General features: G+C 34.5%; 1 protein-coding gene across 4 annotated transcripts in view; it reads right to left on the bottom strand.

Annotated features, from left to right (window-relative positions):
* Positions 1–2848: 2848 nt before the first annotated feature.
* AP3S1 (adaptor related protein complex 3 subunit sigma 1) overlaps positions 2849–15747 on the bottom strand; it is a 30182-nt gene continuing 17283 nt past the window's right edge. For 2 of the 4 annotated variants that reach the window (XM_033084765.2, XM_033084766.2), the window contains 3 exons: positions 12561–12668; positions 9598–9639; positions 3400–3486 (listed from right to left, as the gene is read on the bottom strand). In XM_033084765.2, coding sequence (XP_032940656.1) covers positions 9604–9639; positions 12561–12668 — 144 coding nt within the window. In that variant the 3' untranslated portion in view covers positions 3400–3486; positions 9598–9603. Of the gene's footprint in view, positions 3487–9597; positions 9640–12560; positions 12669–15747 lie in introns of all 4 variants that reach the window. The other 2 variants (XM_033084763.2, XM_033084764.2) reach the window with 1 other exon arrangement.

The following is a 15747-nucleotide window of genomic DNA, read 5'->3' as shown; positions in this document are numbered from 1 at the left end:
CACTCCTACTGTGCCACATGACCAAAACCAGCACACAAGAGATTTGGCTGCCAAGTTAACATTGCAGAGTGTTAGCACCTTTGTGTTTTTGCCCATGGCATGAAAGCACTGACTGAGTATTTTGCGGTAATCACTGAACACCAAAAATTGCAAGGACAGATCATTTCCCTCAACGGAAAAAGATTTATGATTTGTTATGGTAATTGTAAAACAGCAAATAACAAAACAGTACTTTCTGTGAAATTAATTGTTCACCTTTAATCAGGTTTTGGCAGTATTTGGTTGCTTTCATTGTTCCTCCTTAAAATTGTGAATACTCAGTGCAGAAATTGAGAAATAAATTTTCTGGAAGACTTAGGCTCTGTTTTTCTTTAACTTGTATAAGCAGACAATTCCTTTGGTATGATCCATATGTGCTGTAATTCTGTATCAAGGAGTTTTATGAGGTAACCCTTAGAACTTTAGCAAGTTCTCATTTGACTACCATAGGCCTAAGTAAAACTCAGGACTGATTTTAGCATTTATTGGAATGTGCTGCTAGAAAGAAAAGGCCAAATGTGCCCACAGGAAGGCAGCACCAATTCGAAATTTTGGCTTGAACCTGTTTCTCCTCTCAACAAATGACACTTTCCTCCACCTACCCGTGTCAAGCAGAAAGAATCACAGCAGCTACAGCTGTTAAAGAGAAGGAATTCTGTATACACTTGTAATGTAAAATTTTCCCTTTCCCCCATAATATATTCAAAACAGTGGTCTCCAGGGAGGAGAGAGGAACAAAATGACACAGCACATGTACTGTCTGTGCTGCTGTTACCACAGACAGCATTCTCTGTCAACATGAGATACTTACTTTTTACCAAAAAAAGGGCCAAACTGTTTTTTCAGCAGTACTTACTGTCCCTGCCCAGTAGGAAAACTAGCTGCTCTGTTCCAAGTCTACGGAGGTAGACGATAATGCCCACTCATCCTATTGGAATATTATCCTTTCTGCACCTGCTATTTGTTTAGAAGAATCCATCTTACAGATGGAGGCATGGAGTCAGGAAAAATGGCTTTCAGTGATTCATTTACACATGCTGGTACCCTTAAGAACACCGCTTAAAAGGCAGGCCCTATGGATTTGGAGAATGGCAAATTAGTTACCTACCTGCTATAGCTGACAGATGACTCAAGATGACCTTTCCTCCTTTTCAACAACTTGCAAAAGACTGATGCTTTCTATACATATATATATAAACATCCACACACAAATACTTTCATCTACTCACCTATATCTGCTACGACTGTTGTTTTTTCTGCTATAAAGGCATTAAAAATCACATTTAAATTCATAATTTTGAGTTGTGTTAAGAAATAGCCCAAAGAACATTCTCTAGGTCAGAGTCCTGAATGTTTCAAAATGTCCTATTCCTCCTCTGGCAGGAGAACGAAAAATATCATCACAGGAGCAACAATGAGGAAAGCTTTCAACATCTTTACTTTGAATGTCACATGTGCCACACATTAAGAAAATATACAAAAGTAGGCAAAAGCAGATGAAATGGCAAGTTTCAGTTTTGCACTAGTTAAGATGTCCAACTTGGGAATACTAAGGAACACTTCACATGGGAAGAAAAAAATGTTTTACTCTCTTAATTTCTTTGGTCAAAATGATAAAGGCAGTTAATTTCAAACCCACTTGAAATTTCTGGAAGCCTCAAACTCAAAAGAAAGTTGATTTGGAAGAATAAATACTCTTTTTGAGAGGTCTGGAGAGAGTAACTCTTTCAAAAGTATTTTTAAAATGGGGCATGTTAGTTGATGCTTACTAAATGTAATACAAAGAATATACATGAAGTTGTTGTTCCCCTGCACCCACCTTAAGAAATGCATTAAAATTCCTTGGATTGTATCAGATTTTCTACCTCAAAAGTTACTGCTCTTTCTTGTTTTCTCTCTCAAATGCTCAAATACTGTTGATCAAACAGAAAACGTGACGTGCTTCAAAGTTCATCCTACATCAAAGTTTATCCTACAGAGTATGTCTTAACATTCAATTGAAAGGAGAAGAACACTTAGTTTACATCAAATCCAAGTCCCTAGAGTAGTTCAGGACCTCTCAGAGCAGTCCTGAAATCTGTTGTTCTTGATACAATATTATTGCATTTCCATACACAGTATCAAATTGTTTTGGAGAAAAAAAAGGCTTTGCAGGAATTTTTAAGTATCCCAATGATATTTTTATTATTCATTTAAACAAGACTTGTACATCACATAGAGCTTAAGAGCATGATTATAAAAAACAATCACTATCCCCCTTTTATGTTTTTTAAATCACAGAAGATTTTAAGAGCTGAGCAACTTACACAGAGGTGATAGCACTTAGATTTCTCTGAGGTCTTGACAATACTGTGAGTCCCATAAATCTAATTCTCAAAGTAGAGAACCACAAATGTCACCAGGCACAGAGGCCCTATTAAAATATCCCCATTTATCTTTCCAGAGTGTCTTTCTTTATCGCATTATTTGACAGACTCTAATGTACAGGTTTGAGCTGCTCAAATATAATCTCCTCAGACCATTCTGTGTTTCTCACAACACAGAGCAATCACAGGGCCCATTTTTCCCCAAGGGTCAGACCATCAGCAAAAGCTATCAGATTGTGTAAGTATCAACAAGTGTATGTAAACAAAAGTCATCAGACCATCAGGTAAAGGCAGTTTTTTCCTTCAGTATAACCATGAACAGTTTTTGTGAGAAATGTAAAGAGCCAATATGTTCATACCCCTGTGTAAGCCCTTCAGAGATTAAACTACATCATCCAGGTCTGCTACAACAGTATTTATATATAGTCAATTGGCTCCATGAATGGGAAATAAGGTGGTTTATTGCAAACAGTAGACTTCAAAAAACAGGTTATTTCGAAGTCCAGTTTGTTATGATTTTATTTAAACAAAACATGAGCTAAATGTTTTCATGCAACATTTGCACTTAAATAATCATGACAAACAGAAGTAGTTAAAGAATCCACTAATTATAGACTTGGGTGGATATACAAAAAACCTCAGCATTATAGGTTATACAAAGTAAAGAACATGTTAAATACTTCCCCAAAATACTGCAGCAGCTGAGACACAGTGATATGCCTTGCAAGGGCATAGGAATGTAATTTAGAAATCACATAGGAACTACCCCTTTTCTTTAATTTCACAAACAAGACAAAAGCAACATTCAACTCCACACACTGACTTTTCAGGTTTTCTATGCAGTACCTTGAGTTTTATCCAAACAGTAAAAGTTAGACATGTTTATTTAGTAAACAATTACGCAGTAAATCTCTATTACATTTCTTCCTTGGTATTACCTGGAGTAGTCATGTTATTTAAAAGTGGGAAGGTTTGGTACTTTTATACTGATGTCACCAATATTAATATTTCTTGGGATCTCTGGAAGATTCATATTCTTTACAGCTGAAACAGCCCGGGCTGGAGCTCCTGCTAAACCAGCCTGTATATAAAGTGAGGAAAAATGCAAGTTAGGCAAAGTGGTCACAAGAAGATTCACCAGCAACATACACAGACAATTAACTTTTCAAGTATTTCCATGGTTACACAATTAGAAAAACCACACGGTAATTGTGTCTGGATGAAATGGGTTATTTGGAAATATTAAACCAGGAAGAGAAAACAGTTCACATATTCCTTTTTATATGGTAAAACATGTAATGTCAACTGGATGGAAAAGTATGAGAGGAAGGAACAGGAGGCTTATCCAAGCACATGTAATGTGCACGTCACAGAACAGACAGTGCCGAAGTGCTGGGTGTCCAAAGTGCTGCCTTTGTCTCTTGCCTATTCCAAAAGTTCACATGGTTCACACTTGACTAACGCTGGTTACAGGTTCAGAATAAGGAACCTCAAAGTAACAAGATGCTGAATGTCAGTCAAATCAATGAACAGATACACATACACAACATACACACACACACATACACACATATATATATACACACACAGGTATTTCAAGGTGCCTTAGACTAAGATGAAAAGGATAAAACCCTGCATTTGTGGGTGATGAAGAGCATGCAGACAGATCATTTCTACAGACAAGGCAGAATCGTTTGTTGTCCCAAAGTAACTAATTATACACTAACATATCTGCATTCCCTTGAGCATTACACAACAACACAGTTATGCCAAATTTATTTAATTTATTATTAAATTAAATAGCACATATTTTTTATTAAAGTCCTCTACTGTATGCAATCTCTTTGCACACAAAACTAGAGCCTGTCTGTATAAACATGCAAGTTTTACAACAGAGAAATACTGACTTCCGTTTTGCTCTGCTTTTAGATAAAGTAGTTGCCAAGTTTACACACTGAGGTATATTATAAAATGCTAACAATTTACAGCTCAGAGGCCTGAAGACATACCAAAAATCATCTTTCCCTATTGCTTCTGAAAACACCTATTCAAAATCTTGTTATTTTAAGGAGTATCAAAACAAGACTATAAGTGTTACTACTATAATTGATGTTGCGAAAAAAACGCACTATTCATTTCAAGCACAGAAATGTTTCTCCTAAAAGTTCAGGTTCTCTATATAGATTTAGAATTTGCAGTGTGGTTTTACCTCAGGCTTGTGACAAAAGTCTAAAAATAATTTTTATTTTTGCAAGGAAAAAAAAGCATGGAGGATTTTTAAAAGAAGAGCTCTTATTAAGAGAAAAAGATGTCATATTCCAAATTCTCTGAATATGTGAAAATAATTAACTTTTTAAATTTTGATGTTTTGAAAGTAAGATTAAAAATATTCAAAAACAATAAAAATCACAATGTGATTTTCAGAACTACTAGTTTTAGAGTGTGGCATCTTGTAGGTCCAGTAAAAAGGAACAATCCACAAGAAACAAAGCAAGATGTTAGGAATCGGTTTAAAAAAGTCTAAACCTGTAGAAATGGAAGGTCTCTAATTTTAAGTTTGTCAAAGACTGTAGAAACCAGCCCATTTGCATATAAAGTATTTCTGAACAAGAAATACAGTAAAATGAAAGAAGAGAAACTTTGTTGTTTTTCCATTTGTGTCATATTTGATTATTAAAAAGCTTTGGTACATGATTACCACTCCAAGTATAAACTTTCCAGATTCCTGGTTTTCACTGAAATTCAATGCAAGTGCAGGGTAAAATTACTGAGGAGTATACCTGAGTTCCACAATGTCTATCTGGTCAACTGCACAAAAGGAGCCAGACACTCCACACACTCATCAGATAAGAACTCTACTTTTTGAAAGCTATGAAAAATAATTTTTCTCCCTTTTACTGCTCTCTTATAAGAAATAAATATAAAGTCAAGTTAAATGAGATTTTCACTTAAAATCCTACCTACTGTTCTTTCCTCAAAAACATGAAACAAGTCAAAATAAAACCAATTAAAGTTTCTGATTTTGAATGAACCTTTTATGTGGAAAGGCTAAAGCATCACAAATCCCTAGATTTTAGTCATGGGATGATTCCCAGAAGAAGAAACAGAGACCAGAAAGCTATGAGTCATCTGTTAACAATATCTTCCCTGTCAAACCCTCCTATGTGAGATATGCCTAAGTTGGGAAAAGCTTGAGGGGCAGAGAAAACTCAGAAAACTGAATCTCTAATGTAACCAAATTTGCTCTCACTTTGGCCCTGACAAACCAAATTATCCGTTCTCAGAAATACAGACTAAGTAAAACTCAAATGGTGGGAAAAAAAAGTATTTTCAAGCCCTCTTTTTCCTACATTTCCATAGCAGTGTTTTCTTAAAGGGGAAACCTGTACCTAACACTAGCAAGTATCCAAAATCAGCATCCCTGAATCTGCAATAAGTTAAAAGAGCAATATTAGACATCACCATTTCTTTCTATTTATTCAAAAAACAGTGCAGAAGGTATGAAGATGTCCAACACTGTTCTTTTATATCTGAGAACTTAGAAATACTAATTTCAAATCAAGAGGTAACTACCAGTGAAGTCTTATTGGATAAAATATTAAATACTTTTAATTCTTTAAAATCTATTTGCACTAATGGAAGAAAAAATAATTAGGCAAAATGGGGCAATGTAAACTGTTTTGCATAGAAAAGATGAAAATACTAATTCAAAGAAATTAATTATAGAATTTACAACTGAAACAATGGGAAATCAGCAAAATACAGTAAGTAATGACATGGATAGCACATGGCTGGTAATTCAAAGGAGAGGTGCCTTCTGGGTGACTTGGATGGTGATTCTTCACCCTAATTCAATGCAAGTTATTTATTCCCAATGGACAAATAACATTTTTAGTACAACTGGTCATTATTTTTATCTACCTGTTACTATCCTCTTTCATACAGACTTACAGTCCCTGCCTCCTGCCCCAATGGCATAGGATACAATGGAGACACGACTGAGAATTATCAAAAATACCACAATTGACATGACCACAGCCCTTCCCCCCCCCAACACAATTTCCAACAGTCACATTTCATGAGGACCATTCTGGATCAAGATCACTCAAGATCCCTGACAAAACTGCTGTGATTGTCAGATTATGTCATTTTTTGACAGTGAGATTATCTTTCACTATAAGATGCTGGAGTAGAGATTTTCAAACTATTACATTCTCTTCTCCTGCACTTCTCTGTATTACGTGAGTCTGTAGAATAGTGGACACATAAAATGCTTAGCAGAATGCTATTTAGCACAATTAATGTCCACCCTATCAAGTAAAATACAGTTACACAGCATTTCTAGGAAAGAGCTAACAGTTCATTAAAAAATGCCTAATGGATAAAATGACTGAAAAGCACTTAAACTCCCAAGCTGGATAATTAATACCATTCAAATGCTATTATATTTGAACTTCTTAGCAGTCCTTCCTAGACAGGAAGTGAACTAGTTCACAGTCCTTCCATTTCCTTTACTGGAAGTGAACTGTATTTACAAAGATATAACAAGAAAGAACTTTCAACCCCATGTGCTTTTGAGCCATTTTCTAGAGGCACTTGATTAATACAGCTTTCACTGTAACAGTGAACTCGTTTCACCTGCTCTTTTTTACCATATACTTCAGCAGGTGAGTTGGTCACATGCAAAATAAAAAAATTGTTCCACTTGAAAAAACAAAACACGTAGCAAGCTTTAAACATGCAGCGAATGATGAATTGTCTGTCACAGCAAGCAAATGACTGAACCAAGTGAAACTGAAACTTCTTGAGACATAATCAACACAATTTCAGAAAGACAATATGAATTGCATACAGCTGGTATAACAATAAGCCAATACAAAACAGTTTTGCTGCAGCTCCTTCATACACTCAATTTTATTTGTTGAAGGATGTGCTTTAATGGTGAAATGCTGCATATTAAAATTTTAGGTTCCATTATTGCAAAAAATGCTTGTAAACATATTCATATACTTTTAAAGAGCAATACCATATATGCAAAAAGGATACTATTTCATAGATTGAAATAGACACATTTAATAATAGGATTTTTACTCTACTGGTTCTAATCTATCAAGTGAGAAAGATAAGCTGTCATTGATTTACTTAGGCCATTACTAATCACTACAGGAATTAATTTTCTTTGTTCTTATCATCACCCTTTCTTAGAATGCCCAACTGGTAATTTCATATCAAAGTGATCCCAGTAACCTTGCTGTACTCTTCAAAAAGAAATTCAGATCATTTGGGAGAAGTATTGCACATCACAAACATTGTTAATATGCATATACAAATAAAAATGTTCCAACTGTCATCCCAAATAATTCTACACAGAGCTAGCTAGCACTAAAATAAGTACATTAAAAAAACACAGCCTACTGGAAAACAAAATAATGAAGGCTAACACTGCAAAATAAGCCACCCTTTTCCATATACTTCAGAGGTACTAGGACCTCTCTGCTGCTGGTGTTTCATAGCAATGTTTCTTTCAGAACAAGTATGACTTCAAAGCAGCAGGGATATGAAATCATGAAAGGATGCAATACGTAATATAAAGGAATGATCATGTCCCCTGCTCATGAGGTTAAATAAATGAACATAACTAGAGAAAAACCAAAATGAAGTCTGCAAGTATATCAAAATGAGGCCAAACAGATAAGAAGACTTAAGACATACTCTTAGAAATTTTAAGCACTTGAATCACAAAAAGAGTAATGGATGGGAATGATTAATTATTTATTTGTTTGTTTTTCATTGCCAGACCCAAAAATAAAAACAGAATATGGATGAGCAGAACAGAGAAAAAGAAAAGTAGCTTTGCACAAAAAGAAAAGCAAAAAACAGAAAAAGAAACCAAACAAAAAATCTGAGATCAAGCTCCCTAGTGTCACCAATGAAATACAGACTGTATGTTGCAAGTGTTAGCTAACATATTAGGCAGAGGAAGATCATGTCCTTGATTTTCTTCATGTGCTCTAGCATACTTCATATTTAGGTTAAAATGTTGCAAAAACTATTTTTATCTAATGCTTTTACAACATATTAGTGCTACTAAATCCAATTGTGAAGTTGTATTTGCTAAATCTTAATGATATTGAAGTACACTATCCTATGAAGATCACATAAAATGAGAAGAGCAAAGTTATTAACAAATTAAATAGATTTCAACTGCTTAAGATTCCACCTGCTTAAAATACCTGCAGTTTGAATACAGAGACTTAAAACAAGTGGAAATTAATTCTGAAGTACTGCCATTAACATTGATATCGAAACTGTTAAGCTAAAGTAAATGTTACAAACAACAAATGGCAGGTGACATTGACCATAAAGTGATCTTCAAACACACAGTTTCCTTCTCCTTCTTCTGTTCTTCGTTAACATTCATGTTCAGGCACTGCAGTTACCAGGATATGCTGGAGTAAAATCCAGACATTCAGATTATAATGACAGCAGATTTACATCTGAAGTTGAGTACATGCTGACAGCTCTTGTCATTTTATGTTTAACATACGTAAGGGTGGATGATCAACTTCAGAATTTCTACATCATCGTTACAAATTGCACTGATAATTTTATTCTCTCTATACAGAACTATTTCAGTTTGTTGGTTTTGGTGGTGGGATTTTTAATGTTTCATTCACTTGAAGCTTATTCTGAAACTTTTCTTTGCAAGCAGGTTTTTACCTGGAAATACTAAATGGTGAAACAAAAGAGTTCGCATCACTTATTTTACATTATCAGGGACAAAATTCTCCCAACAAAGAAGTTATTTATATGATGTCATCATATCTTATTTTGTTATCTGTGTGTTCATTTTTTATTGACATTAATTTCGCAGGGTTTTTTGGCTAATACTCACAGAAGTCCATACTCCTTTGTTTCTTAACAATGATACAAAGAAAAGTTAAATTCTAAAATGCAGGAAGAGAAATAAAATAAAAAATATGATGCCAATGAAAAGCTAGTAAAATACACTATAGCCAATAAAAAGATGAGGGAACTACAAGGAAACTAGCACAAAAAGTAGGCTACAAGAACTAGTATGGGTATTTTTACACATAATTTTTGAGTCTGGCCTACGTAATTTTTTGCCTTTGACATCATTTTGCTTTCCCTTTTGGTTAAAAGTAAATTTTTTTCTAAAATTCAGCAATACCTTTGTCTACCTGTCCTGTCTGGGAGACTGAAAGATAAAGGTCTGTAAGAGAGAAGAATGGAAAGAGCCAGAAAAGATCAGGAGGTTCAGAAAAAATGAGGCCCAACTTAAAAGTCTAAATCACACGCAGTTGAACACTCCAAATAGAGAAGAGGTAGCCCAGGTTTACCTGCAATACTTCCAGAAGCTCTGAATAAAATCCCAATGCCCCTCCCCCAAAGAATCCCCTTTATCACAAAAATTCTTTGGTTTTAGGATTGAACAGAAACCCATTCACAGATGAACACTAAACTGAAAGGCAGGGAAACACATATAAGAACATTTCTCAGGGTACAAATAGTTTCCTTTGCAGCCCATCCAAACAATATTAGCTGAATCACAAACCAAAGCCAGGGACTCCCTTTTAGTGGTTTAATTAATCTCTGTTGAAAATATTAACAAATTTATTGAGCTGATAAATTTGCTCAAATGTATGGGAATTTAATAAATACATTCAGTCTTCTTCACTAAATTCTAACTGAAAGACTGTTTAGAAACCTAGTGCATAACTAAACAAATACCTGATGTTAAATAGCTAAATTTTTTATATCACTGAAAGCCAGCTGGGCACAATAAAAACCAAAGTATTTCTGAAAATGTAACCCAGTTACAGCCTTATTAGTTTCATCATTTCAGCTGTAAAAGAAAAGGCAATTTAACTTTAAAGTAGCTGCTTCATAAATGCAAAAGGTATGATGGTGGTCTTAAAGCCAAAGGGACTAAAGCAACAGTGTGGCGGGCACAGATGGCACTCCTATAAACTATGGACCACATCCATAGTAATTTCTAAATTTTAATTCTTTTTAATTAAAGAAAACTAAGAAGATCTACCTCTTTTGATTTCTTAGTGACCAGCATTCATAATTTATTAAGTTATTACATATTTTTATTTATATGGATTAGCATGTGTCTTGAAAATATGCGTTCAGGAAAGACATACTGAAAGATTCATAATCTTGATCAAAAAGACAAAAGGAAAAAAATAGCAATCAGGACATTTCTGTGGATATACACAAAACAAATGATTAATGATCTAAGGAAATAATTACCAGGTATTGTAATGTATCTCAGCATTACAGCAACTGTTAAATTTGAAAAGAAATAGCCACTGGACTAAGGAAAAAGAAAGTATTAGTGATGAGCAGACTGAAATGCTTTGCTTCATCCCAGTCACCAAGTGTTATAATTTATCACTGCTACTTCTTTACCTTCTATAATTCATTGGTGAATGTAAAGAAACAAGTTCCTATTTATTTTATATACACTTCAAATTCTATGTGGTTTTTTTCAGATTGTCTACCATCTACTTTTATACTAAAAGCTCTTAAAAGAAAGAATGGCTTACAGATGAATAATGAAGACAGCAAGTGTTGCAGCTGGCTGCACTGAATCGATGTGTTTCAGAAGACTAGTCAGAGACTGGTCTACAGTTGATTTGGCAACAGAATTTACATAATGAAATGCTTTCAGATAGAACCAATATGTACATAATACATGGTAGAACACAGTTGTTCAGCAAGTTCAGCTTTTGGGAACACGGCTACTTTTCTATCAAATAAGAAAAATGTATGTGTACAGCAGTTACTCAAATGTAGTATAAATTTATGAGAATAACTCCAAGTATTCATCTCTGTGATCAATGTTTCATTATGAGTGTGAGAAAAATATTAGAATGGACACTTTGGACATGTTCAAAATGTACCATAGAATCCTTCCAGATGCATATTGTGCATATTGCTCTGTACTATGTCATATCACACCTAGCTTTTTCTTGTTTTTCACATATTGTTCTCCTGTTCCTGGATACAGTTTGGAAGTTGTGCAAAACAAACAAATGTATTAAAAAAACTTGAGGAGGTACAGCTTGAGACTGCAGAATCAGAAGAACAATATACATTGTACCACAAGAAAAAAGCTGGAAAACTAATTTCTTTCTTTATTGTTCTTCAGTTAGAAGTAAAAGTTCTCCGGGTCCTCTCCTAAAATGCCATTTAGTTCATATTTATGCCACTTGGAAGATTTCAGTCTACTCAGTTGACTTCAACTTTAAAAAATCTCTGATTCAGGCAAAGGCCTGTTTGGAAACTTGGGTACTATTGCTTTGATATATTCCTCTGTGGAATTACTCTCATCATTTAGAAACCAGCACAGACTTAGCTAAGAATATGAGCAGCACTTTGCCACATATGGTGACATTAAAAGGACAGTAGTATTCTGTTTCAAAGATAAAGTAATTCTAACATCCTTTCTTAATCTAAATGTCTTTCCTAAACACAAATTCAACAATTGTTGAATAGAAAAAGGATTCCCACAACTTATGTGTGATCCTTCACTTGGTCTGTTATGGGTAAATACAGAATGTAATTTTCTCACTCATTGAAGAAAAAAAGCTCAAATTATCAAAACTGCAGAATTCATATTTCCTTTGAAGTGTCTAAAACTGGGCTTTAAATTTTATCTAGTCCATGTCAGTCCAATTTATTTTCTTGTGTTGCAGGATTACTGCTGCTATTTATTTCAGGTGCTTAGAAGCATACTATCAGATAAGAATATGTAGTCTTCGAAGACACACTTTATTTCAGCCTATAATTTTACATAAGTGCTGAAGTCACTAGTCCAGCATAACAAGTAGGCTGGAAATAAAAGGTTTTCTACAAGAGAAACTTAGTGAACTACAAAAATATCTTAATAGCAATGGTGCACAATGCTATTAGATACAAAAAGCAAAATCTTATCAGCAGCGACTAAGCAGTTATTACTTATGATGAAAGGGACAACTCTCTCAGATACACTGCAAATTTTTGGCACTATAAGCAGGCAGCTTACACTATTTAGTTTGCTATGAAGGACAAAGAGTATTATATAGCATGCATTTACTACAAGCCTTTTCTTAGTTTAGAAACTACACAGTGCATCACTCTTACCTCAGATTTCTCCAGTTTATTTTGAGCATCAATCTGAGTGACAATTTCATTCATATTGGTCTCCAAAACCATTCCACCCATGACCATTTCAGCCAATATATTATGGACCTAAAAGAGATCAAAAGAGAATTTAAAAATGAAAAATATCCTCCATACAGTCTGGAAAGATGATCTACGTAGCTCAATACAGGGAAACGTATTCTGTAAGTCACTTAATGTTAGCATTTAATCTAAGGTCAGTTGGGAACAAAACTCATTATTTCACGTTCCTTTCTCCAATATCTTCTTTGTTCATGGTTCTGTTACAAATTCATCTGCTATACCACTTATCAATGCTAAGAAACTCTCACATTCCTCCTTCTTTGTTCCCATTTTCCACCCAATTACTAGAGTTCAAATTAGCATCAACAGCAGTAACACTGCTAGGAAGCAGGTCCTACAAGATCAAGCAAATTGCCCTGGTTCATGAATTGCTGCTTCAGAGTCTGCATTCAAACCATGTTAAAGACTTGTTTTGGGGTTTTCTTCTTTTTTAAAAGGCATCCTTCTGCACACTCACTAGTAAAAATCCAGAATTACCATGTTATATATTATATTTTAATCCTACATTAGTATTTAATTCTGAAGACAAGAAGCATTTTTCTACTTTTCAGAAATAAACATGTACAGTCTGCTATCTTGAAAGCATAATTCTAACTACTATTTTGGACATTCTCCCAGTTTCTCTGCAGACAGAAGTAAATCTTTAAATCAAATAACCTGAAGATAGTATGTAAAAACCAACACAGTTCTTGGTTTTGTACCTAAAAAACAAAATTGAATTGGTTTCTCTGATAAATTATAAGTGTATTCCTATAAAAAATAATAATTAATGTATCTAGAGAGGCTGAAAACAGCTCTTCTTTAGGTCCCTTAGGACTCTTCCAAAACCTTTCTTTCTATATACTTCTTACTCCTTTTCCTCCAGCCTCTGGAACATGTAACTTCGTCCTCACTGCAAACTGCCCCATTGCCCCATTAACTTCCAAACTCCAACACCTTGGGTCATGCTTCTTAGCTTTCTCTGCACTTTTTCATCATTTCAGGATGCAATAGTGAACTCTAGCTAACACATTATTTTAAAATGTTCAAAGTATAGACGGTTTTAAAGAAGCTTGACTATTTTGCCTTGCCCCACTTTTCTTCTAAAGGGATGGTTTTCTAAATAACAGCATATAAATAATTTTATTTGGTAATCTGCATAGGAAAGGAAATCACAGCTTCGACTAATAAAGTTATGTAACTATCGTAGTCCATTGACTCCCTCCTCTTAAATACATACTTGTTCACATGCAAGCAGCAGCAAGATAAAAATAAACAGTAACTGGTTTTGCTTTTCAAATTGCAAATATATATTAAATGTATAAATGCACCTTATTGTCTCTATCTTTTCTTATTTTAAAAAATCACTAATTATTTTCCTAAAGAAACAATAACAAAAAAACCTAAAATAAAAATGCATGAAGTGGCAATGAAATGTAAAAGCCACTTCAATAGTATATTCAAAAAAGTATTTAAGTGAAAGGCTGAAGGCACAAGGAATAGACATTTTATATTCCAAAAGGGATCTGACTGTTGAGAGCATCAACTTTTCAAAATCTGAAATTGCTGTTTTGAAATAACAATTTTAAAGTGTTTTTAACAAAAATCAGGAGTGCTTCCTATTTATATTTGATGCACTTTCTAAAAGCATGAACACACATTCTAAAGAAGAAACAAACGTATCAAGAAAAAATTCTCTCAAGAAAATTTGGCAAACACATTTTCTTGTCTTCAAGAAATTTGATTCTGGGTGGTTCACCGTTCTGGTTAGATAATAAACTCTTGCAAGAGATCCTGATATTCCCAGAGATATTTCAATAGGTGCCAAAAACCTGTGAAAAAAACAAAGTATTCCCTTACACCCATAGCTGAATGTATTCTATTATTTGAGTTGTATAATAGTTTTCAGTAATGCCTTTTCCATCAGAAAACATTAGACTGTTGGACTCAGTGTGGGAATCAGTGCAGGACTGAAATAAACCTGCCCCTCCTCCTCACAAGACATGTCTTCCTCCAGCTATAGCAAGTTTTTTGGCTGCTTGTAATGTAGACGATCTTTAAAAGAGAAGTTAAATTCTCTCCTGGGCAAACTACACTCCCCGACACCCAAAGTCGTTGTTTGCTACAGCACATTAGAAACACTTATTCCCACCTATATTCCACTCTCCAAATGAACTTCTCATACTGTATCAATATTCTTGAATAAGCTATCTGTCTTGGCTCCAGGTTACCAAAAGTCACCACTGAGTCCTGTACAATTATAAATATCCGATGAACATAAATACTTCTTTACAGAAATACCACATAAAGTGTTACTAAGGAGGCAACAGTTGTTGAGATTACACAGTTGAACTCCTCTACATGTCATCTTTTTACAAGAAATAGTGTTGGTTTAGGCAGCTCTCACAAGAGAATTGTAAGAAAGCAACCTCCCACAGCTTCATCAACAAATGAAGACACAGAATAACTCTCATTCAAATAACTTAGCCAACCCTCACTTTTCCCAATACCAGACCACTCAAAATACAAATATTTTAAAGGTTGCACCCCAAACAGCACCCACACATAAGCACCCATTATAACTAAGACTGTTTAGATCAAACAGGAGCAGCTGTGGCTTTTCCCTTTTGCACACTTGAAATATTTTAATAAGGCAGGCCACAAATATCTGACAAGAGAAAGTTAATGGATTGACTCTGAAGGCTCAATGCAATATTCTTCTTGACAGCAGTTTAAAGACAATTCAACACTCTAATTTCCTTCTATAGATACATCTTCCTCTTTTCTTCTCACACCTACAAGAATATTGATGAACTGTTAATCTGGATGGGGGAAAAAAAAGGAAGAACGGAGATGACATCCAATTAGTCACAGCTGCACAACTAATGCTACTGTACAGCTGGTGGCAGCCTTGCATTACTACAGAAGTTCATTCTCAAGTTAAAAATCGCTGTATTGATTAATGTCATGTTCAGAATTTTTTAACTCAAGGTTTCACTGACTTTTGTTGTGAAAATGGATTATTTTTCTAAAATATCTAACTAACTACTATTTAGATAGTAGTGCTATTTAGGGTTCCCATTTTCCTCAGAGTTTGAGAATTCTA

This window comes from Catharus ustulatus, chromosome Z (assembly GCF_009819885.2).
Source record: "Catharus ustulatus isolate bCatUst1 chromosome Z, bCatUst1.pri.v2, whole genome shotgun sequence".
Taxonomy (NCBI): domain Eukaryota; kingdom Metazoa; phylum Chordata; class Aves; order Passeriformes; family Turdidae; genus Catharus; species Catharus ustulatus.
The sequence above is the reverse complement of the archived record's forward strand: the minus strand, read 5'-3'. Positions and strand labels throughout refer to the sequence as shown.